The sequence below is a fragment of the Opisthocomus hoazin genome, chromosome Z (genome assembly GCF_030867145.1).
Source record: "Opisthocomus hoazin isolate bOpiHoa1 chromosome Z, bOpiHoa1.hap1, whole genome shotgun sequence".
Taxonomy (NCBI): Eukaryota; Metazoa; Chordata; class Aves; order Opisthocomiformes; family Opisthocomidae; genus Opisthocomus; species Opisthocomus hoazin.
The window spans coordinates 70,262,563-70,284,950 of record NC_134454.1 but is presented as its reverse complement, the minus strand read 5'-3'; the positions used below and the strand labels follow the sequence as shown (position 1 = coordinate 70,284,950).

General features: G+C 41.4%; 1 protein-coding gene across 6 annotated transcripts in view; it reads right to left on the bottom strand.

The window, feature by feature from the left end:
- ANKRD55 (ankyrin repeat domain 55) overlaps positions 1 to 22,388 on the bottom strand; it is a 48,388-nt gene that overhangs the window by 22,644 nt on the left and 3,356 nt on the right. For 3 of the 6 annotated variants that reach the window (XM_075446955.1, XM_075446951.1, XM_075446952.1), the window contains exons 2-6: positions 18,893 to 19,015; positions 16,910 to 17,040; positions 14,704 to 14,813; positions 11,269 to 11,329; positions 7,575 to 7,703 (exon numbers count right to left, since the gene is read on the bottom strand). In XM_075446955.1, coding sequence (XP_075303070.1) covers positions 7,575 to 7,703; positions 11,269 to 11,329; positions 14,704 to 14,813; positions 16,910 to 17,040; positions 18,893 to 19,015 — 554 coding nt within the window. Of the gene's footprint in view, positions 1 to 7,574; positions 7,704 to 11,268; positions 11,330 to 14,703; positions 14,814 to 16,909; positions 17,041 to 18,892; positions 19,035 to 19,670; positions 19,722 to 22,388 lie in introns of those variants that run through there. The other 3 variants (XM_075446950.1, XM_075446949.1, XM_075446954.1) reach the window with 3 other exon arrangements.

Below are 22,388 nucleotides of genomic sequence, written 5' to 3'. Positions count from 1 at the left end.
ACAATTTTGCAAGGGTCCCCCTACAGTTTTCTTCACACTTTTGTCCCATCTCACACCTGCTTCCACCCACTATTCATTCTCCTCAGTGAACTCTTCTTTCTTGTATCACTCATCTAAATTAAACTTACCTCATGAAGAAGAAATGCCCTAAAGCCTCAATCAAGGACACCTTGCAAGGCAAATTTTCATTGTGTTTTATGCAAGTTTTTCTCTGAGATTTGTGTCATCTCCAGAGAGTGGCAAACAACAAATTCACTAACAGGGTCATTAACTCTCACATTCACTTGATCACCACTCTGCTTTCTTTAGTTTGGTTAATAAAAAGCCCAACTTCTGATAGTTGCCTCTCAATGCTTCAAAACAAAAAGTAAATTCTTTAGGAAATATCCACCAAATCAGGCACTGTGGGAAGAATCCTGCAACTTTGGGACACTTTTCTGGTTTTGACACATTTTTTCACCTATGTGTACTCATGTTATCCTCATTGTTACTACAGCCACTGTTCTTATACTTCAGCCCTTTGTATGTCCAACTGATATGCACATGATAATTTTACTTGGGAAGTTTATTGTCACTTGTGTAATGTTCCACCACAACACTGCATTTTCTTCTGCCAGGTCTTCAGTCATACATAGTACAATGTTTTCCTCTTCACTGCACTGTATAGAGGGTTAATTTTTTCCCCTCATCAGACTACTCTAGTGAACTAGACATTTCGATGCCAAAAAGAGTCACTTGAAGGGAGTCTGCTAAGCTGGCTTGTGGCTACCAGTAATGTAGAGGTGGGAGGGGGAGAGCGACAAGCTATGGACCACTTAACTGTTTTCAGGAAACCCTAACAAAGTATTTTTCTTCCAAGTGAATTCCTCTGGAGATTATGTGGTTAGGTTGTGTTAGTTCTCCTATATTTTCTACCTCTTTGTACTAGTGTGCAGTTTAAAGCCTTCCTATAGCCAGCTTTGCTGGATGGAAGTTCCCCACTAGCAGCTCTTGGTGTTGTTTCTTATCATTAGCATTGCACTTTGGAGCTTTTTGTGCTTCCTCTTCTGCTACATTCCATCCTCTTTCAGTTCCACACCTCTGAATCTAAAGCTTTTTCTCTTTGATATCTTTCTGCTCTGACCCTTATTTCACTCCTTTCTGCAGCAACAAGCAAATACTACTCCCACTGCATTACTCATGGAGATAACTTACTTTTATAGAGAAGCACCATAAATTACTATAAACAAAATTTGTATCAGCACTTCTGGCTTCCTCCTGGAAACCATCTTTGTGCCTCATTGTGTGCCGTTTGAATTTTATGTTACAGAATGCTGGCTGGTCTCCCAACCCTTTTGTCGTTCTTCTTATTCTTCACAGACACACATAGCATATTTTAATACGAAATTGACTGTAACACAAACAGGGCTCTAGGAAAAAAAAATCAAAGATCTTCTCCCTTGCTGAAGTAAAGAAACATGAGCTGTTTCATGTTTCAAGTAAAGAAACATTCTTTTTTGATCCTGAAAATCAGTGTTTACTGAAAGCAAAAGCCATTTCCCAGACCCTTCCCACATGGCTGTCTTGGCTGTGGCTTGAAAAGTCTTGATCTCTGACTCAAGGCTCTGCTGGTATAAGACCTGCATTCAGTTACAGCTATACTGGCAAAAATTAAGTGTTCCTCCAGTACAATTTTCTCCCTTACAGGATTCATTTCACTGAAATGCAGTTTTGCTCAGGTTCATGTTCAGAGCGCCATGGCAGTGTATTATGTCATTACCTTTACTGTAACATGAGTTCAGAATTTCATTCTAGAATTGAAACAAGACAAACGTAATATTGCATTAAGAGTAAGGAGACTGTATCAGAACAACGCATCCCTCTCTCATTGTAGATGCAGTGTCTGCTCTTTTAAACATGGAGAATCCCAAATTCAAGAGCAGAGACATAATGCAGCTCCTTCTAGTCTGCAGCAAACATGGTGCAGTGAGAAATGTCCATGAAGCTAGCAGCTTGGGTTGCTGAAGGGTATTGCACACACGGGATCTTTCTCCCATTGTTAAGGAGTTCCAGCATCCCCTCTCTGTACCTCAGACTAGGGGAAGCTGAGGAATGGAAGCCCGTTCACTCTGCCTCCACTGCTGCCATGCCCTGGCTGCCAGATGGCTGTGCTAGCAGTGGAGAACCAGTGCAAAAATTCAGAGCACCATCTTGTTTCTCTGCCCTCAGGGGACAGAGGCAATTGGGCCCTGTGCTGACGAAGGCAACAATCTGTAATACCATCTTCAGCTTTCCTCCTGCCAGGGAAACTTTGCCAGAAGTTGCCTGGATGGAGCCCAGGCACTTCACGGGGCGTGCTTCTGATGGCAGACCAATATAAATCAACAACAACTCTACTGACGCCGCTGTAGTTACATTGGTGAGACTCAGCCAGCTCAGAGAGAAGCTCATTTGTCTTCTCTTAACCTTTGTGCTTCAGCTTCAGACACCCACTGAGACAGTGTCTCTTGCAGACTCCGAGTGCCTTTGTGGTACTCTTGGAAAGAGAACCATGTTGCCGTTGTACAGGATACTTTGTCCTGTGGTCCTCAGAGCACTGCTGCTCCTGGTACAACTAGATGTTGTGGTGTTTTTAAAATATTTATCCTCTCAGCAGCCTTAGTGGGTGTTGGAAAAAGCTACCAAATGACAAAGGCAGTCATGGAGGCTATAATGTGTCTCTGCCTCTCTTACCCACTCTGCTCAAACAAAAAACTGCATGAAATACTGGCCAAGTCTCTCTGAGAATTTGTTTTCACTTGGAGTCTTCTATAATAAGTGCATATGATTTACTGTGTAAATGACTATGGCTATGACTAAAATTACTTGGCAGCTTTCCTCTGCTAGTACGTTGTTGTGAGGACTGATATCTCTGGATAAGCTGTTTATGTGCTTTGAAAAAGAGGTCATCTTTTATTCCACAGTAGAATAAGGATTTATTCCTTGTTAATATCAGAGAAATGGAAACATTCGTCTTCCAGTGCCTTTCTGTCAGGCATAGGAGATCATGTTATTTATAGATACGCAAAAAGCATAGTGGATATATATTACTCATGTTCTGGCGTCCACTTGCAGAGTTACACATAGACTTGTGTGCTGGGAAGAGGTCTGGCAATTATCCTGGCCTTACCTACAGGTTTTGCCCAGCACAAATTCCTGCTAAGCTCAGTGGGAGTTCTGCAATCAATTTCCTTGGAAATTTGATTGGTTTGAATAATTACAATGTCAACAGCATGTTCATACTTCAAGGATTACTGTCTAACAGTCAATTATTTCAGTAAAGGCAGTTTTTCTGATGATCTGGTTGTACTGATGAGTTTGTGTATCAATACTGCTGTACCACGTACAAGTCACAAAGGGGCTCTGGTTTATGAACTGACATAAATGAAAGTGGAGAAATAGGTTACAGCTATGTAAAAAACTAAGTAGCGCTAGGGAACATCCCTGAGCATCAGAACTCGGTTGTCTGTACCGCGAAATTTTTAAAACCGTCCCTGGCAGGGTTTTGACTTGGGCCATAACACTTTCCCCACCAGTTCCTGGACATCACTCAGGAGCTAGCATGGGCCATAGGCTATTCCAAATAAATGGTCTGCGTACTACCATCGTGTTTTAGAGAATAAGAGAGTTTAGCAGTAGGGACTGCTGTCCTGTGATAGTTGGCCTTGGTGCCAGAGCCAAGACTCATGTACATTTAGTTTGCTATTGCAGACATCGTCAAAAACGTTCAGGGCAGTTTTTGGAGAAAGCTTCTGATGGTATTGGAGCAAGTTTATTTCTTACTCAAAACTATTTGCAAACTCTCTTCCTCGTTGTTTTGCAACTTGACAGCTCACTCTGCAGAGCCCTGCTGCTATGCATGAGCAACAGCTGTACCTTGGCTGGAATGACAATATTTACACAAGAAAGGGATTTCTTAAGGCTATGCTTAAAAAATGCAAATTGAATCTGTTTTGCATTTGTTTGCTAACAGTCAAAATTGTCTTTAAAGCTTAATGACATGAAAAGAGAAATCATTACTCTCCCTTTCTAGCTCTCTCCAGAAAACTGCATGAAAGGAAGAGAGAACAAATACAATTTTGCAGTGAAAGAAATCTGCCTGAAACCAACCAGACTGTGAACCGTGCCTAGCAAATGCACCTTTTCTGGCCTAATCCAACAGCAAACATGTCTGCCACAGAGAAACAACCACTAAGTTTTAAGAATTCGTTGAAAGACTCTCTGAATTCTTCCACCATAGGCAGCCGACGCAAAAAAAACCCGGGGTGCTGGGCAGAGAGAAGGAGTGCAGTGGTCCCTTGGGAGAGACCCTGGCCCTGGGCCACCACTGCCTTCCCCGGCCCCTTCCTCTGCCCTGGCTGGGTGGCCAGCTGTGTCCTCCTCGAGATGCCCTGCAGCCACAGAGACATTCGTTCGTGGAGATCCTGGAATTTAAGTGTGCTCTCACCTTCCAGGTAATTACAGGGAGGCTGCCGCCTTTGCTCAGCCAAACACAAACGAGTAATTGCCTATGCTTTGCTTTCACAATGTGTTTAAGATATACAGGCATTTCGCTCTGTTCTCAGGAAACAGGGGAATGAAATAATTGCATTGTTGCTATGGAGCAAACGTGAAGGCTCGTAACTTTTTAAAACTTTGCTCTGGGAATCAACATATAAAAAAAAACACATAAACGTAGCTCCACATGGCAGATTATTATTTTTTAATGGCTTCTTTTTACTTGTCTTCTTTTTATCCCTAGAGGTTTGCATTTCTTCACTTTAGAAGAAATCTTTGTTTAATTGTTTGTTTATTCTTTAAATGAAAGCTGATATTTTTACATAATCATATGACTTTTGGAGCCAGAGTTTTAAGAAAGAGACAAAGAAACTTCTGGTAAAAATCATGAAAATTGGCAAGGCAATGCAGGAAGACTCCAGATCTTCCCAGGCTATTTCCAAGGTACCACTAATACTATTATTATACACTAGTATGTAGTATGGTAGTCCATACGGTAAAGCATATACTATATTTTACCAGGATTTCAATGACACCATTATCTAGAACTGTTAAGAGTGACTCTGTTAACAGTTTTTTGTTACAAAGGTGTGATTCTTTTTCATTATAGCAACTATTGCTGTCTGCAATGACAGGACAGAAATACCTCCCGAGACACTTCCAATACAGCCCTGTCTGCACCAGCTCTTAAAAATATACTGCATGTGTAAACAATGTGACATGAGATATTCTCACTTCAAACCAGAACGATCTGTGTTTCTGACACCGACATAACACATTCGCCCTGAAGGTGTGAACTCAAGTGGCAGGAGGTTTGAGCTTTTCGACAGAGCAGACCTTGGTGTGGGCAAGGTCTGTCCAGTTACATGGCTGGGACTCCAACAGCCACAGTCTGCCTGACGGGAGACCAAGCGCCAGACTTGCGGTCTTTGAAACAGCCAGTGTGGAACAATTATTTCATATGAAACACGTCTGAGCATTTGGTTTTGAATGGCGGACAATGGTTTTTATGTAGTCCTGCTCTGTGTTTCAGCCCAGTGTGCACAAACTGCCTCTTTCCTGCAACTTCTGAAACAACTTTCTGTGCAGTGCCTGGTCTGCCTCTTGCTGCATTTTTTAAAAATGAAATTAAACACAGGGCCCTATTGAGGCTCTGCAGCTGTTACTGCCTGAGCTCTGTGAGTCTCTTGTGCTCTGAAGATATTAACACAATTCTTAATGGAAAAATATCCCTTTTCCAGCAGCTGTGGAGAAGGCTATTAGACAGAATAATAATTCCACCCAGCAGAGCTGTTGTTCTGCTCTCTGTCATGGCAGAGAAAGTCACACCTGTCCACAGTACTGATTTCTCCTGGGTCTAATAGGGCAGCAGACAGCACTGGCTGAAAGTATTTTTACTTGGCCAAGCTTGAGTAAGAGAAATATTAACAGATCTATTCCATGTTCTGGTATTTCAGCTACCCCTTCTGGACCTAGAACATGGAGAAGTATGTGGATGGAAGAAATAATTTGTAAGGCTTCATAGCAGGAACCTCTCAAGAAGAAAAAAGTGTGGTCATCCTGCATGTTTCCTCTGATTTCTGCAAGCAGCTTAAAGGGAGAAAGAAGAGGGATTTGTGATTTGCCTCCACCTGAGGGTTTGTACAGTTTTAATTTCCCCATTTCTCAAGAGTTATTCTGTACATTTGTGAGAGAAAGGTGAAGGTGGGAGTTAATGGTGGAATTAAATAATAAAATTTACAAAATACAGAATCAGGGAAAGAGCAAAGTCTGAGGAGAACTCTGAGAGTCCAGATTTGAAGAGGATTTCCTTTTGTCTTTCTGTTTGAGACATAGCTTGTTCCCACAGCTATGATGCAGACCACTGCCTAGACTCCAGGAGCTTGCATGAATTTCAGAGATTTCCCACTGGAAGCAGCCTGCATTGGAGTCAGCCTAATAAAAATGCACAACAGGTTTTAGAGTAGATACCTTTAGTCTCCTGAGGCAAAATGACATGGGATAATAGAAATTGCGGAGGCCAAAATACACCTGTACTTCAGAAAAACAAAAGATGGTTCACATATGTATACTTGTACGTGAACCATCTGTGGGAGGCTGTGGTTGAAGGAAACAGATTATTCGTTCTAGATGTCCTTACCCTTTTATAAATATAGTATGTGGCAGTTCTGAGCTTTTAAACTTCTTTCTTGACACATTTTTTAAGATGAGTGAACTTAGACCAAAAGGTGAGGATGCAAATATTTAGTCATTGTAGGAAAATGTTACTGGATTTTCGTGTGAGTTCTATTTCTGCTTATCTGGTGTGCAGGTGTTTTAAACATTGATACCGGAACTTGCTATGGCAAGTGACCAAGTAAGAACATATTTATATAATTTATTCTGGGAAGTTTTCTGCACCAAAGTTTAGGCATAATTTAGTAATTTACACTGTATTTTAGACTGCCTACTACCAATTGCATAATACAGTGTTTAACGCCACTTTAAACCTGTGTGTTTTTCTTCTCTAACAATGACCTGAGTAATTTTTAGCAATTTGACTTCTTTTTTTTTGCATAGGAGATAGGAACGTATAGCTCAACAGGATACATGTTTGGCTCCCTGTCTCCCTTAATCTCCAGAGACATAGGGCCTCAACGCTTCAGCTAATTATTCCACAACTATAGCTGTTTAAAGAAGTTTTAACTTGTGTTTACATTATTTTATTCTCAAAGGCCTTTGGCAAGACTATTTAAGCTGCTGATTTCTGCAACTCTGATTTAGTGAAAAAATTTGAGCATGAGCTCAACATGAAGCATGCACACAGTCCCAGTGAGATAAATGATAACTCTGTTTAGGGCAACAGTGCTGAGCCTATATTAAGTATGCCTTGCTCTTCAAAGAAGATGTCAGACCCTTGATCCGTGCCCACTGGCAAAATGCTGCAGCTGTTAGTGGGCATTCCTAGCATCTATTTTCCTCATTTTACCGCCATAATAATTGCTTTTGGAGTATTTAGGACACTACAATAGCCAGCTCAGCTCAAGCAACTGCCTGGTGAAACCGTGGCCGAAGCTTACCTGTACTGCCCAGTGCAGAGCTGTTTTGAAGTCTTTGTCCACCAGTGTCAGGTCTGCTCCCTTGTGCAGCAGAGTCTGGGTGTGCTGGGGCCTGTTGTGGAAAGCAGCCCAGTGTAGTGAAGTCATTCCCTGAAAGCCACAAACCCAGAGAGCAACAATCATCACTCACAGGAGCACCCTTCAAGTCTCTGTAGATAAGCTAGACAGCTCTGAAACCATTTTGACTGACAGGGTCTTCCCTCTCCCTCTTCGTCTGGAAGAGTTTTCTCTCTCCCTCTTGGTCTGGAAGGATTAGTAACAGCTTCGGAGTTATTACAGAAAATGGATACAAATACGAATGCTTCTTTTGTATGTGACTACAGCCTGTTAGAAATAATGCGTGGTCAGGACCATGGCTGGGGGATGGTTCCTCACTGCTCAGTTTGGATCCTGTGAGAAAAGCCTGTTTTAGACTGGTGCTTTCACATGACACAGTATGATGTTTATTTTGGGTCTTATCTTTGATCCAAAATAAATATTATAAGCTAGTATTCTAGCTGGCACTTAAGGAACTGGCTCAGAGATGTCAACAAAAAAGTCACAATATAAACATCTATTATTTACTGTTTAGGGAGAAAACAAAGCAAGCAGTAAGCTACTGACGTGCATTTTCATTCCACCTTAGCTGTGTTCAGTCGGTCTTGGTAGGTGAGAGGTGTATTTGCACCTTCATCAGCATTGTTATACACACCATATTTTACTCTACATCCATAATATTAAAGATTTTCTGTATAAAGTTACTCATTCAATGTCTTTCTTAAAAATTGCTAGTGTTGTTCAGATGTGGTAACATTTTACTTTGGTCAGGTGTTTTTTACTATCTCTGATGAGGGAAAACGCATTTCAAGGGTCTTGCCTGGTTTCCAGAATGATAAAAAGCAAAAAATGTAGAGTGGAAAAGAACTTAAAACTTGACATAAAACCCCATAAAGCCAACTGGCAACAACTCAGGTAAAATACAAGCTATAAAACATTGATGCAGAAGGCTTACCAGTGCATTAACAGTAGAAGTTGTTAGCAGTGATTTTCGAACTAGAAGCTTGAAGGCCCTATCATTAATTTCTCTCACTCATCGGGTATCTTATAAGGCTTTTCAAGTCCTCAGATGGCTTAAGTATAGATGATGACAAAACAGAGCGGTTGAACAAGAGCAGTTTTGTTTTTAGTTAGGGTTTGCAAAGCTTAATCATGGGGGTTTTGGTTTTGTAAAACCAAAAATGAGGGTAAAATCCTGCCCTAACTGAAATTAATGGGAGCTCTACCATTGACGTCAGTGGATCAAGGTTTTGACACAAGGGACTTAGTACTGTTGATTGACACTCACTATCTGTGAGTGCTGTGAAGTGAGGCTTCAGCAAAGTGATTTACAGCTGGGAAAAGGGTCCTCACTCCTAGTCCTAGAGAGCAAGAAAAACCACTACAAGTGGAGAAGCTACAGTGTACTAGGCCAGCTTTCTGTCATACACTCCAGCTTTCTGTTGATAGGGACAAAAAATCCTTGAAAAGTCAGCTTTCTCTCTGTTTCTACTGTGGTAACAGAGTCAGCTGTTACATAAGAGTGTGAGAACTGTGAGGTGGGATCAGAGATGTCTCTAGTACAGAGACACAGCTCAGAGAGGCCAGTAGCAGATGCTTAGGGAGAAAATGTAAGAAACAAGGCTTGATGATATACGATCACCTAACATTTAGTAATCAGGCTAAAGACTTTCTATGACATCCAGACCTCCACAGGGTAGCGATGCATTTTCTGAAAAAGTAATTTATTTTCTTTAAAACTGTTGCCTGATAATTTCTTTAGGTCTCCACACCATTTTAGATGTAAAAACCAATTAATAATTCTCTTTTCATCTTCTCCATGCAATTTATGATGCCATGGACTTGTATTATATCATCCCTCTGACATAGTTGCCAAGTTGAAAGTCCTATTGTAGTTAGTTTGTTCTAGTTGTTAACCTGCCCACGAAAGGAAGCTACTCTGTTACTATTACCATCTTTGTAGTCCTTTTCTGTTCCTTTTCTTGTATATCTTTTTTCAGATTACTCTTGCAGCCGACATTCAAGATGTGGGTGTACCAAGGATTCAGAGCATAATGCTGCTTCCTGTTTTGTTCTCTATTTCTTTTCTGATAATTCGTACATTCCACGTGTCCTTTCAGAGCACCCAGCTGAGTGAAGAGCATTGAGCTGGCTGTAGCGGCAGCTCACACATGTGGGCCTGCTGCAGCAGGCAATGGCTGTCTAGCCCGCACCCATCTGATCTGTGCATGGTGATACCACCCTTGAGCGGCATCTGTAGACAGACTACTGTTTGTGAGAGGAAGCATGAGAGTGATATCAGAACTGTCAAAGCTGAAGATCCAGCAGAATATAGTATTAAAGGTGAGACAGCCAAACAACTGTGCATTTATAAAAAGTAAGGAGCAATAGGGGACATAAGGTGAGAAAAACCAAGAAATGGCTGTGGGAAATACAGCGTGACACTTGTTTTGCCCAGGTTCAAGACTTTTTCAGGGAATGTTTCTTCACATTTTCATTTCACAGGCTTCACAAAGAAACCCACAGAAAGCCACAGTTGTGGAAACTATGAAACCTCCAGATGTATTTCTTACTGTTTATGTGTTCATGCACTCATCGGGGTATTTTTCTCAAGTTTAAGATGGGAAAACTGAAGTGTTTTACTTATGCCATGAGAACAGCTCTATTAGCTGCAATCATTTGTGAGAATCCATATTTCTGAGAAAACACGAATACTCAGGGCTTAGTACTGACACCTGAACAAATATATTCTCAGTGCCAAATCACAGTGAGCTGGATTAAAAGTTCCAGATTGCATGCAGCGATGCATTACAACAAAACGTTACGGCTCAAAATTATGATCCACGGTTCCATGCAATTCATTAGCAATATAATTCTACATGAAGAAAAGTCATACGTCTGGTTCAGGTTGTTGTAAGCAGGGTCTGCAAATCATCCACTCGGTAAAGAAGGTTCATGGGAAGAGGGAAAATTAGCAGCCCTGTGGAGGTCCTGGCACCGTAAAGAGTCACGTCCTTGAGCAATTGTTAGAATGAAGAGAAACACATGAAAAGACATCCAAAGTCTCTCTTCTGTCTTGGCTTCTCTATCTGGAGAAGAACACATCTGGGACGTTAACACTCTCCTGTGTACACTATATATATATATATATATATATATATATATATATATATATATGCAGGGCACAATTCTTTAAGGATGAGAGGATAGTGTAAGTTTTTATAGCTCCATGGCTGTTCTGTGTAATACCAGCTTTTTGATATTTTTCCCGAGAACAGTACTTTGATGATGGGATGATTAGTAAAGGTGAAGATTTAGTCCAATGTCTAACTTCAGAAGAATCAAAAGCAATTAATGTCTTGGCAAGTGAGTTAAGAGACTGATTCGAGGTACCTCATAGTTGTCAGTAAATGAAGAAGGTTTATTGTCCTGAAGGTGCATTACATATAGTAGGAAAAATGAGGTAATGCTTTGCAGAGTTCAGCAAAAGCATTATATAAATTTCTGACTCGTGCATAGTCTCGTCATAAAATTGATAGTACAGTGGAGTCTTTCTGAACACCATGACTTGTATGCCCCCAGAGCCTGGGACTGTAACTTGTAGCACAAGCTCACTCACCTCATTGTCCTGATGATTAATTTCACTCAGATTTGACTGCTGCAGAAGCACGTTCAGAAGCCTGTGGAAGCAATGACATAATCAGTGCGCTGTGCTCCTGACTAAACCTGGAAAATTGACATTTTTTGAGAAACAAAACATGCAATTTCAAGAAAAATCTGCATTAGTGATAGGCATATGTCAGAATCTTAGGTCTGAGCTTTGCCATACTAGAAAAGCAAATAGGACTTTATGGCTCACTGTAACAACAGAAGTTTAGCGCCGGGAATTAAAAGCAGATCCATTAGGAAGAATTCTTGTGCTGACTGCCAGGCTATAATCAGAGTGTGTAGTACTACAAATGTGCACAGTTTTTGGTAACCTGGCAATTCATTGTCATCCTATATATTTTATAAAAGCTTTAAACAAACAGAAATGCTAATGACCAATTTTAAAAGGATTTTTCACTCTCCTTAACTCTTTGAGTAATGCTATGTTGTGTACGTGTGTGTGTGTGTATGCATGCATACTATATATTTACACACACATGAGCCAACAGGGTTTAGAAGACCTTAAAGTGTGTCTACTGGGATAGGGCCATTGTTACGGTATAAAATATAGCAATGCATTGGTTCACATTTTATAGAATATCAGACTACAAACACTCCCCTCTGGTGGAGGGAACAGTTACAATAAAATAGTTACATGAAATATTATTCAAGTGCAATAACATTTTCAACACTGCATGGATTTTGCTTTTCTTTTCCTTTTGGTATCCTGTGAAGATGTTCTGGAATCACTGTATGTTTGGTGAAGATGGTTGTGTTTTATGTAGGATGCCAAGTGTTTGGAACATGTACATGGGTGGACCATGGAAATGAAAAGGACCATCCCATCACAGGCTGTAACAAAGCCAAATAGCGTAGATTCTAACATGGATGTACAACTCTTAGGACTGTAGCAAAAGGAAAGATCTATCCTTAGTGGATCCCTAGATAAGATCATTATGCAAATCTGTGGCTCTTCTGAAGGTGTGAATTTGCTAGAAACCTTCAAAACATGGACATTTAAAAGACACGCTGTTTAATTAAATTAAAAGATGATGAGTGTCAAGGAGGGAACTCTGATAAATGTACAGATAATGCACAGATAAACATATACAATTATGCATTTATTCCCTTGCATAAGAGACTGAAAATCTTTTGCTGCTTTTCATTAAGACAATCTTCAACAACTTCAGGTATGTTTTCTGGATTGAACCGCGCTCAGGTGTGTGAATCAGATCAAGACGAGAATGTTGCATGACAATTTGTTTTGTTTTGTTTTGTTTTGTTCCCCCTGTAATAAATAAGTAGATAAAGTAAATTATTCAAAAGAAAGACATTTGCAGTTGCTTAGGCATGATTTGTGCAATTTTGCAGATGAAAAGCTTATCCATTGGTAATGCCATCTTCAGGTGCCGGAAGTCTAAATTTATTTTTTTTCTAACTAGAATATCCTTAAAGAGTGAAGACTGGGCAGATCCCAGTGCTTTGCTAGGACTTCAAATCCATTTGTATTTAAGGGTGTTACACCTCCCTTTCTGAATCACACAACCAATGGCATAGTGGAGTCACACTATAGGAACTCTGAAAGGATGGTATTTTAGGATTGCTGTGATTAGTTTGGTAAAAAATTGTAAAAGGGAAGAGACATTTTGTGGTCATTTGGCACAATGACTCAGAATCTCAGAAATTCGGTATCCAAAAACGGGTCTGGGTAAAAACGCAGCAGTAAGCAGAAAGAAAGTGAGAGAACCATAACATGCTTTAGAAGCCATTTATCACAGTTTTATAAACTGATACGTGGTTCTATAGTTTAACCCCAGATATAATCAATGAAACAACTGTATGCAAAGGAAATATCATTTTTTGAGTGTAAAAATTCTATAAACAACGAACTTTGGTTCACTTCTGTCCTTAAACCATTACGGCAACATATGTCCTACCACTCAAGTATGTAGACATTCAGCCATGCAGCTGAGATTTCTCTGATATCTATTCTTAAAGCCATAGATCCGGAAGTCCGTGGATTCTCTTTCCACCCTTCCTCTTAGACTCAGTGGAATGCACTGAAGCACATACATCAATAACCCAGTCAATACATAAATTGGCTAATTAGTGTCTCTGTCGTTCCATGTCGTCCACGTGCTGCCTCCAGCAAATGGAATTGTGGCAGTGGGCTGCCAGGTTTCAAACTTGGCTGAAAAAGCATTTAATAGCTGGCCACTGCATATGCCTTTTGGCAACAACCTGGGATTCAAGAGAGTGACAATGACCGTGATGGAAAAGCCTCCCCCTCAGTGCTCCAGGCATGTCTTCTGGGCGTGGGACAAACCCGGTGAGAACACAGAGCAAAGGGAATTGAGCAACTGGTAAACTCCTGTGCAGATCAAAGGTCTGCCCGTATCCATGGAGAATGTGAAAAACGTTCAGGGAACCCTGTGTGCTGCTGGTAAAGTAGATTAGTGTTCCCTTTCAAGTAGCAGCATGTGCAGTGTTGTACAAACATTGTCTTCTTTCTGTGGAGGCTTTGTTTAATGACAGCGACCCGTACTTTTGCAGAAACCTCAAACTATTCTTTCCAAGTGATGCATGAAAAGCAAAGATAATGTGGAAAATGAATAAAGCTGTTAAAAAGGCTAGAGAGCAAGATCAGCAGAAATACACAGAGGTCTGGGTTGGTCTGATATGGCAACCGCAGCAAAACCATAGATTCAGTGATTAAGCCACATGAACATTTTGCAGGTACTGAATGTTTTAGCTGTCTCTAATATCTTCCTATCCCTCCAGACATAATTTACTGAGGAGAGTTTCTGGACTGAATTTATTCAGATGTACAAATCAAAATTTGTTAAACCTTCCTATTATCACAGGCTGGAATGAGACAGAGGATCTTTCTTAAGACTTCTTGTGAAGACACTCTGTAGTTGTTACTCCATCTTCAGTAAAACTAGTTAAAAATGTGCCTGTCCACTGAACCTCAGCTTCCCCTTTACAGTAGAGGCTGTCAGAGAGGTTTTTGTGTGGAAAACTTTTCTCACATTTGGCGTGCTATTCAGAATAGTCCAAAGAAGGAGCTTCTTGTAATATTTCTTGTGGGGAGGCGGCAGAAAGGTAACCGGTCAGGGGAAACCCAGGGTTTCAACCTCTAATTTTTTTTCCCCCTCTTGCTGTTGTGATCTTAAACCAGTCTCCTCACCTTGCCTGGCTATATATCTCTGTTACACAAGTGGTGTACAAAGCTTTTCCTCCTCTCTACCTTCTTCATGATAACCACCAAACAGAGGAGCAAGTCACAAGTGTAACTGTCACAGCCAGCCTTCCTGACTCAGGCTCCCCTTTGGGCTGGGTAACTTGTGTTGGTCACTACCTGTTGAGATTCAGCCAGCAAATGCTGTTGGAGCCTGGAACATACCTCACATCAGGCTCTGCAGTAGCAGCGTGGAGCGGCAACCTCCCGTTTTTGTCGGGTATGTTCTGCTTGGCACCGTTTCTAAGCAGGCTGACACAGCCTTCTAGCCAGCCCTAAAAAAGAAATCAGAGCATGTCAAAGAGCAAAGTGAAATGCATCAGGCCAGATCTTTGCTTGGTGGCTCGGGCATCCGTGTGTGACTGTAGCTGTTTCTGCCAGCAGAGGAACTGGTATTTTGTTTCCTCAACAGAGGTCTCTCAGTACTGAGAGCAGTTCCCCTTTGGAGTCAGATTCTCAGGCTAGCTCGGTCATTCATTTCTGTGATAAGGTGCTTTCTTCACACTGCATTGTGGTGTTTATGTGGCAAGTACTCACTGAGTAAATGGTGATTAAAAACCTGCTAATTTTTGTATCACTAGCAAAATGCTACACATATTCCTGCATGTGGCTTTAATTATGCCAGGTTAAACCAAGAACATGAGCATTTGATCTCATTTCCTTTATGAGATTTTAGCAGGGATGGCAAATCAATAGTAAAAAGCCTTAGGGTGTGGTCTTAGAAACTTTGTTGCAGAAATTTGAATTAGTGACAATGTTAGACTGAAAACAGCACCAAAACAGATGGAATGAATCAGTTCTTGGACTAAAACCTTCTATTGATCACCTCAACAAAAAAGCAAGTAAACAATCTGCTTGTGACTGCATAAATCTTTCAGCATATACTCAAGTCCCAGGGAAATCAAGCACGTGTTTAAGTGTTTTGTTCAAACCTCCGCAGGCAGTTGATAAGTACTGTTCCCTCCTGTGTGGGCTACGCCCCATCTGCATTACCAGCATTTATAGGGAAAAGGTGTGGAATGATGGAATCATAACAGCCCTGTTGCAGCTCCCAGCGGAAGTACAAGACCACTGAATTCTGCATGCAATTGAAACCGTGGAGCTCTGGTGAATTCAGTTCTCTGGACAGACAGCACCGCCAAATGCACTCTAGACCTCCGATTACATCCATCACAGAAACAGAAATGGAAACGTTGAAGCCTGGGTGGTTAAATCTTTTCCAGTCTTTTCTTTTTTTCCAAAGAGTGTTTCTCCCCTCTGGGAAAAGAGGGAGGAAAAAAAGTAGCATGATGCTAATTATGAGATTTTTTGAAATGTCTGGCAGAGGAAGTGTGTATTGTCAAGTAAGTGGGGTATGCTTCTTGCACTGAATGAGACTGCCTTTTTTGCTATCTTCTACACTTATTTGCTGGCTGAATATTGCATAGCTCAGCAAAAGCATTGTTTTTGTCCTGAATTTGCAGGAAGAACCTAGAAGCAAGGGATCTGATTTAATTAGGTTGCCACGATATCTGTTTAAATGAATGGGAGGTCATCCAGCTGTAACTCATACTATGCAGCATGGGTGAACAGTCCATCCTGCTTTCCGTTCAACTAATAACAGAAGCCCATGGTCAACCACTCTGCCCAACTCACTTGGTCCCCATCCTCTCTCTGAATCCTGAATTCCCTCCAGTGAGGAGTAGAAGACTAAGGAGAAGAGGACCATCCTTGTGTGCTTCAGACAGAGCACACCACATCTCCCTTCTCAAACTTCTCAATAGTCTGCCCTACTATTACTTGCATGTGGCTTGACTGGGGGGTTGGATTGCTTATGATCTGAGTATCTGCACTGGCAGCTGCAGCACCTTGAACTTAAGCTTGTAGCCTGGCCACATAAGGCCAAGCACTACAGTGAAAAAATGCAATGCCCTGGCTCATGTGGGGTGCAGGAAAACATACCTGCTGACCACCAGAATCTGACATAGGAACACCCTCTCTGAGGCATAAAAATCTGACGCTGACAGTGGGAGGGGAGAAGTTCATCTGTGTATTCATCAGAAGAGGGGACTTTCCAGTGCACAGAAACAAGTGGCTTCAAGTGGCTTTCTTGAAACCACACAGAGGACCCTGGATCTGGTGAGATCCCCATACCATACACTGATGTTACAACCTGAAAGAGAAAAGACACTCTGACAGGAGTCCTGATCCTTTTCTAATAATAATTGCTTCCAGCTTTGCATTCTAGCAAAGTTTACAATCTCACTGTTGCTAGAACCAAGTGGTTCATACTTTTTTCTTTCTGTAGTATAAACAGAAATCTTATTTGGTCTTCATATTTACTCCCTTCACTCCATCTATCTTTCCCTCCTACTCCCCCAAGTCTTGGTACCAGATAAGTTGCCAGAGATAAACTGGTACGTCCGCAAGCATCTTGAGTATTACTATTGGCTCCCATCTTCAACAGAAGCTTCACTGTATCAACCTGGCGTCCTGACACAGCATGCATCAAAGGTGTGCAACCTGGGGAAGAAAGTCAAACGTTCTTTTAAAATTTTTGTCAAAGCCACAGGATACATATATTTTCCTATTTGCTAATGTTAGCACTGACAGATTAACAGATCCTTTCTCTGACAATTGTCCAACGGTTGTACTCAGCTATTTGCAGGCAGGAAGCAACTGTTATGCCAGTTACTGACCACTGGTTTTAAAAAGAGCATGACTTCATTAGCAAAAGCCTTGCCTCATTAACTGTACTTCTGGACGGAAAAGTGTTTTTCTTTTCACAAGCTCCCAGTACAAACTGTTGGCTTAGTACACCATTTTGGAGGCTGAAATTCTTCAGTGAACAGTAGTCAGATGGTTCTTGGCTAATTTTCTGAAACCCCCAGCCTCATTCTGTCTCTATGTATTCAAAAGATTTATGAAATCAAGCCCTGTCCTGTGCAAAAGGGTGTTTGTGTGAGCTGATGCTTTATGTAGACAAAAACTTATTTCAAAGACTGTATTTGCTCTGGAATATTTTCTTTCCTGTTGTCATGAGAACTTACTTTATATTCTGCAAACAACTTCTATGCTGGAAAAACCGCTGAAATCTACATTCAAGCCTAATACTCAGATTTCATCATGAAGTATTATGGTATCTTTTAATTGCTTCCTCTTCCTTCCATTCTGTTAAGTGCTGAATAAAAGCAAGTGATTTTCCTGCAGGATCTGACAAAGCAACTTAAAAACACTAATCTGAGAGTAAGCATGAGTGTTAGCAACTATTAGACTATAAGAAACTTCAGACACAACTGAAGAATAATTCTTACTGGATTCAGTGAGACTGCTAAGCAAATACATGCTGCTCAACCTGAGGTTATGCAGACTCTGCCCCATGTGCATGATATAAGCCATATGTTTTGTCTTGGAAGACTGATTTTTAGTTACATTTGTATGTACAACCTAGTAAGAAAGTTTATTCTGGAGCTGAAATACTTCCATTTGCTGATCAGTCTGTCTCCACCCCCTGCCCTTCATACCTAGTCCCTCTCCCAATAAAGATCTGGACAGAGAGCCTTTCAGCTTGATTAAGCATTTTCCCTACTGACCAACAGATGCTTTAAAGACAAGAGTTAGGATGTCTGGTTTAAATCGTAGGAAAAATCAGTAACTTGGTAAAAGGTGGTAAAGATTAAAATAGACTGTGTTCATATGGTCCCTTTAAAAGAAATTGCAATTAAAAAAATACTTTTGAATAAACAAAGTCTTCCTTGAGAGAAGCTTCCAGAGATCTAAATCTGGCTCTAAATTGCTTTGGAAATACATGCATATAAAATCCAGCCAATGGACACAACTTTGTAATAACATTAAACAGTAATCTGAACGCAAAATGAAAAGGAGCACATTCTCATGGATAAAACACATAAATAATATGCACATTGTACAGCCAGCCCTTTGGCAAACAATTACATGACAAAATCATTCACACTGTCTGTACACTTACTTTTTAAGTGCAAAAGACTGAATCCCCTACTCTAGAGATTTGCAGAATGTATAGCATTTGGCTTTGAAAAAAAGTATTATTTTTCCTTCCCTGAAATGACAACAATTTCTCAGTAACTCCCTAAAGAAGGTAAAATAGATTCATGATAAAGTACTGTCTGATTATAGCAAAACAACTTATTTGTATCCATATAAAAAATCTTAACAGCAGAAAAGAAGTATCCAAACTGAGGGTTTCCAGTGGATGTTCTAAATAATAACTCAAATTTCCCATATTCTGCTACTAAATATAATTTCCTGAACACAAAATTCAGGCTAAAAAAAATGGAAAATTTAATTGCAAGCTGAAGCAACTAATCCCCTGAGAACAAGCTCAGGTTTCATTTACCCTCACTGTCGCAGCACTCCAGGATGGAAGGATCTTCTCGAATCACTGCAGTTAGTGTGTTCACATCGCCATTAGCTGCTGCTTGGTAAACCACAGTCAAGTCAATCTCTTCTGCTGCATCACCTGCAGGGGAGGAGTATGTCTGTGAGTAAGCAGAGAGCAAGTACAAATGATTAACAATGAAAATAATGACACTTATTTTACTGAGTTTTTATGACTATATAACTCAAGGTGGAACAAAGTGTATCTAAACAGCACTGTAGTTTTTGTTAGTCATCTGAAACTTGTTTTTCATAACTTCTCCCAAAAACTGTCAGACCTGGAGGACATGAGAAAACTTCTGGAACGTTGACACCTCTTATAAGAAATCGTACCAACATTAATGTAACATGGCTTGAGAAACAATGAAGTAATAGCTGAACTAGTTCATAATATTGTAGGCTACACTTCCATGAGATAGGATGAAACCAGGACACAGGTATTTTCAGTTTCAGTGTTATCCTTCCACCAGCCAGAAGACTGAGGGTTTTTTACTTCCTTTCCCTGCTGTGTCCAGGGGGATTCTCTTAGGAGAGTGAACTTCTGGCAGCAACAGTTTGTGTTAATAATTTCTGCAAAAAGAAAAAGTGGACTATTGCTTGGAACCCAGGAGAGGTTTATTTTCTTTGGCAATTACAGGATGAGGTGTTATTTAAAGCAGATGCCTTGCAGGACCTGTTCCTGAACACTCCAGGCTCCACACGCCTACACCTCCCTTGGCTTCAAGTGGTCTATTAACCTGTTAACTCCAGGAGTCAAAAGAGTTGATTTTTCGGTGCAGGGTCAAAGATGATGTAATGGTAAAATGCTCTAGATATGTATTGTTGGTCAGCCATGGTCTCATGTTTTATTTTAAAAAGAGTTTCTCATCTCTGCTAACGCAAAAAGAAGTACAGCTGCAGTGAGCTGTGGTGTTCACTGTGGCTGAGGGTCAGAGCTACAGAGCGTAACATTTGTCCAGCCACTGCACTACCCAGTTAGCAGAAGAAAGTAAAGCTGATGCCTAAACCACACTAGAGAGTTAATCAAAGGAAAGACAGATCAAGTGACTGGTGACTTATCCCTCCCGTTGTGTCTTCTGGAGATAGCATAACTATGTAAGCTGTGCAGAAATAGGGAAGTGTTTTAAAGACAATTTGAAAAGTTAGTAAAGTCTTTTTCATAATCAAATAATACATTAACACATGGATATAAATTATATTTTCAACACTGTCATGTATATCTTTGAGTGATAAAAGATCCTTAAATATTACATTAAATTATTAGCCACACTATTCACATTGTGATCAGACGTTGCAGCTGAACCCACGTGAGCTCCATGCCCAGCGTAACTCCCCACATGTAACCTTCTCTCCCTGGGATGCAATCATCACTCTCGACTTCAAAACTTCACTGCCATGGAAACACAACCAGCTCTTACCCTGGTAAAGGTTAGTCTGTCAAAGCTGGAGCTCTGGTTGTGGGGTTCGGAGAACTACAAAGCTCATGTTAGATCTGTGTTCACCAGTGCACAGATTCCCCCTCCATCACTACTCAAGTGAAGAGAATTTAATTTATTTTCTTTCTTCTAGCTGGCCTTTTAAATAGCACATTTGATAAAATTTGTAAATTAAAAACGTTAATTTGATTTCTCTTCTACTGGGGAGTCTGTTCCTGAGGAAACTGTTCACCTGGCTTAGAAGCTTGGACCTGTGTGCTTGGGAGATCAGGAAAGACTAAGAGTTATTGCTGCTGGAGAGTCATCATCACTGACTAGTCTATGAAAAAAGAAGTGACTTTACCACAGGACCCATTAATCAGATTTCCTTATCAGGCCAGATCTGCAGACTGTTCTCACAATTGGTAAATTCAGCACAGACACGATAACAACAAGCTCAGGTCTCAGCTAGTCCCTCACTCAAACAAGGGTGCAGTGTGGGCTGGGCCAAAAGCAAGGAGGCCAGGTAGAGGTTCATCACTTGTGTTTCTCCTCTTGGCCAGGCTCTGGAAGTACACAGGAGGTGCCAACCATGAGCACCAACACAGCTCCTCTCACAGCTGCGTGTGATGGTTGTTATATGGGAACGGTACAGAGCAGGTGCTGATGGCACCAGCAAAGAAACCATCAGAGGTACTGAGACAGAGACTGGATCAAAGGGGCTCTCACCTCCTTTTATGCATTACACATGTAAATTTTGTACTTTTTGCCATTTAGCCTTGTAAGTACTGTTCAATTTTCCTGCTGCGAGTCAGGAGCAGAGCAATCCACCCACAAAAGAAAACCCTCCATCTCCTGAGCAAAGCAGTTGCTTACCTAGAGGGCAGGATGGCAGGAAGATGAGGACATGGATCCACACCTGCGTGTGGGTCCCTGACTCCCACTGCCCTTTTGCATCTAACTAACATCAAAACACCTCCTCCCCTGTGCCTTTGCTTGTGCTGGGCAGAACCTGCTTTCCCCAGAGCAATTATCCTCCTGTATGGGGAGAGGAAGCAAAGCTCTGGATGGATGGATGGACAGATGGATGGATGGACGAATGAAGAAGTGTTCCCAATACCTGCTCTTGCAGAACAGGGGCTCCACTCCTGTCAAAGGATGGTGGCATGAAGCCACATCCAAGATTCATGCTTTCCCACCCATAAGTCCTAGCTGTCAGAGCACGGAAAGGTAGGTGGATCAGGCTGTCACCTTGCTCGAGAGGGAGACTCAGCCAGGAGGAATTGATGAGCGCCCATATTGTGCATCTGACATAAACTAGACTGACACTAATTCCATTTCTGTAGGGAGACATGATTTCAAGTTCGGTGTCTTTAACATGACCTGTGTGCCCTCAGGTGGAGGGCGAGGAGTAAAACAGATGTGTGGTCTGATGCTTCACATGACAAGGAGCAGGAAATGCCAGGAGAGCCTGGACGTCATTTATGATGGATGCACTTGACTCCAGGTGACACAACATCTCCCACTTCATCTTCCTCCAGCTCAGCCTGTCAAGGAATGAGGGGGCACGGCTGCAAAGCTTGCAGGCCTTTTTTTTTTTCTTTGCAGACATCCTCCTGGGCAGAAGAGGAATGGTTCAAAGAGTGGGCATTTTGCAGAAGGCGACAGTGATGCACTGAGCGCATGTATCCCCCTCCATGAGCTTACCCTGCTGGGGAGCTCAGCTGCGGCTGGGACACCAGCGCCACGTGGGATAAAGGGACTGTAAACAGCCAAATGCCCAACCCTCCATCTTCAAATGCCTTAGTGTTACTTCTTTATTATCTTGCAGCCCTGTAAAGCCCAGTGAGTACTAGTGCCATTTCAGATACATTTTATTTCAGAAAATTGCTGTGCTGCTGGTGAAAGGAAGCTGCCGGTCAGTTTCAGGAAGGCAAAAGGTCCAACTGAGAGCCTGCCTACCAACCAAAGCTAGGGAGAAACCGCAGGCTGGCATGGCAGTGGCACAGAAAGGTCTGGAAGAGTCCTACTCAGCAAAGA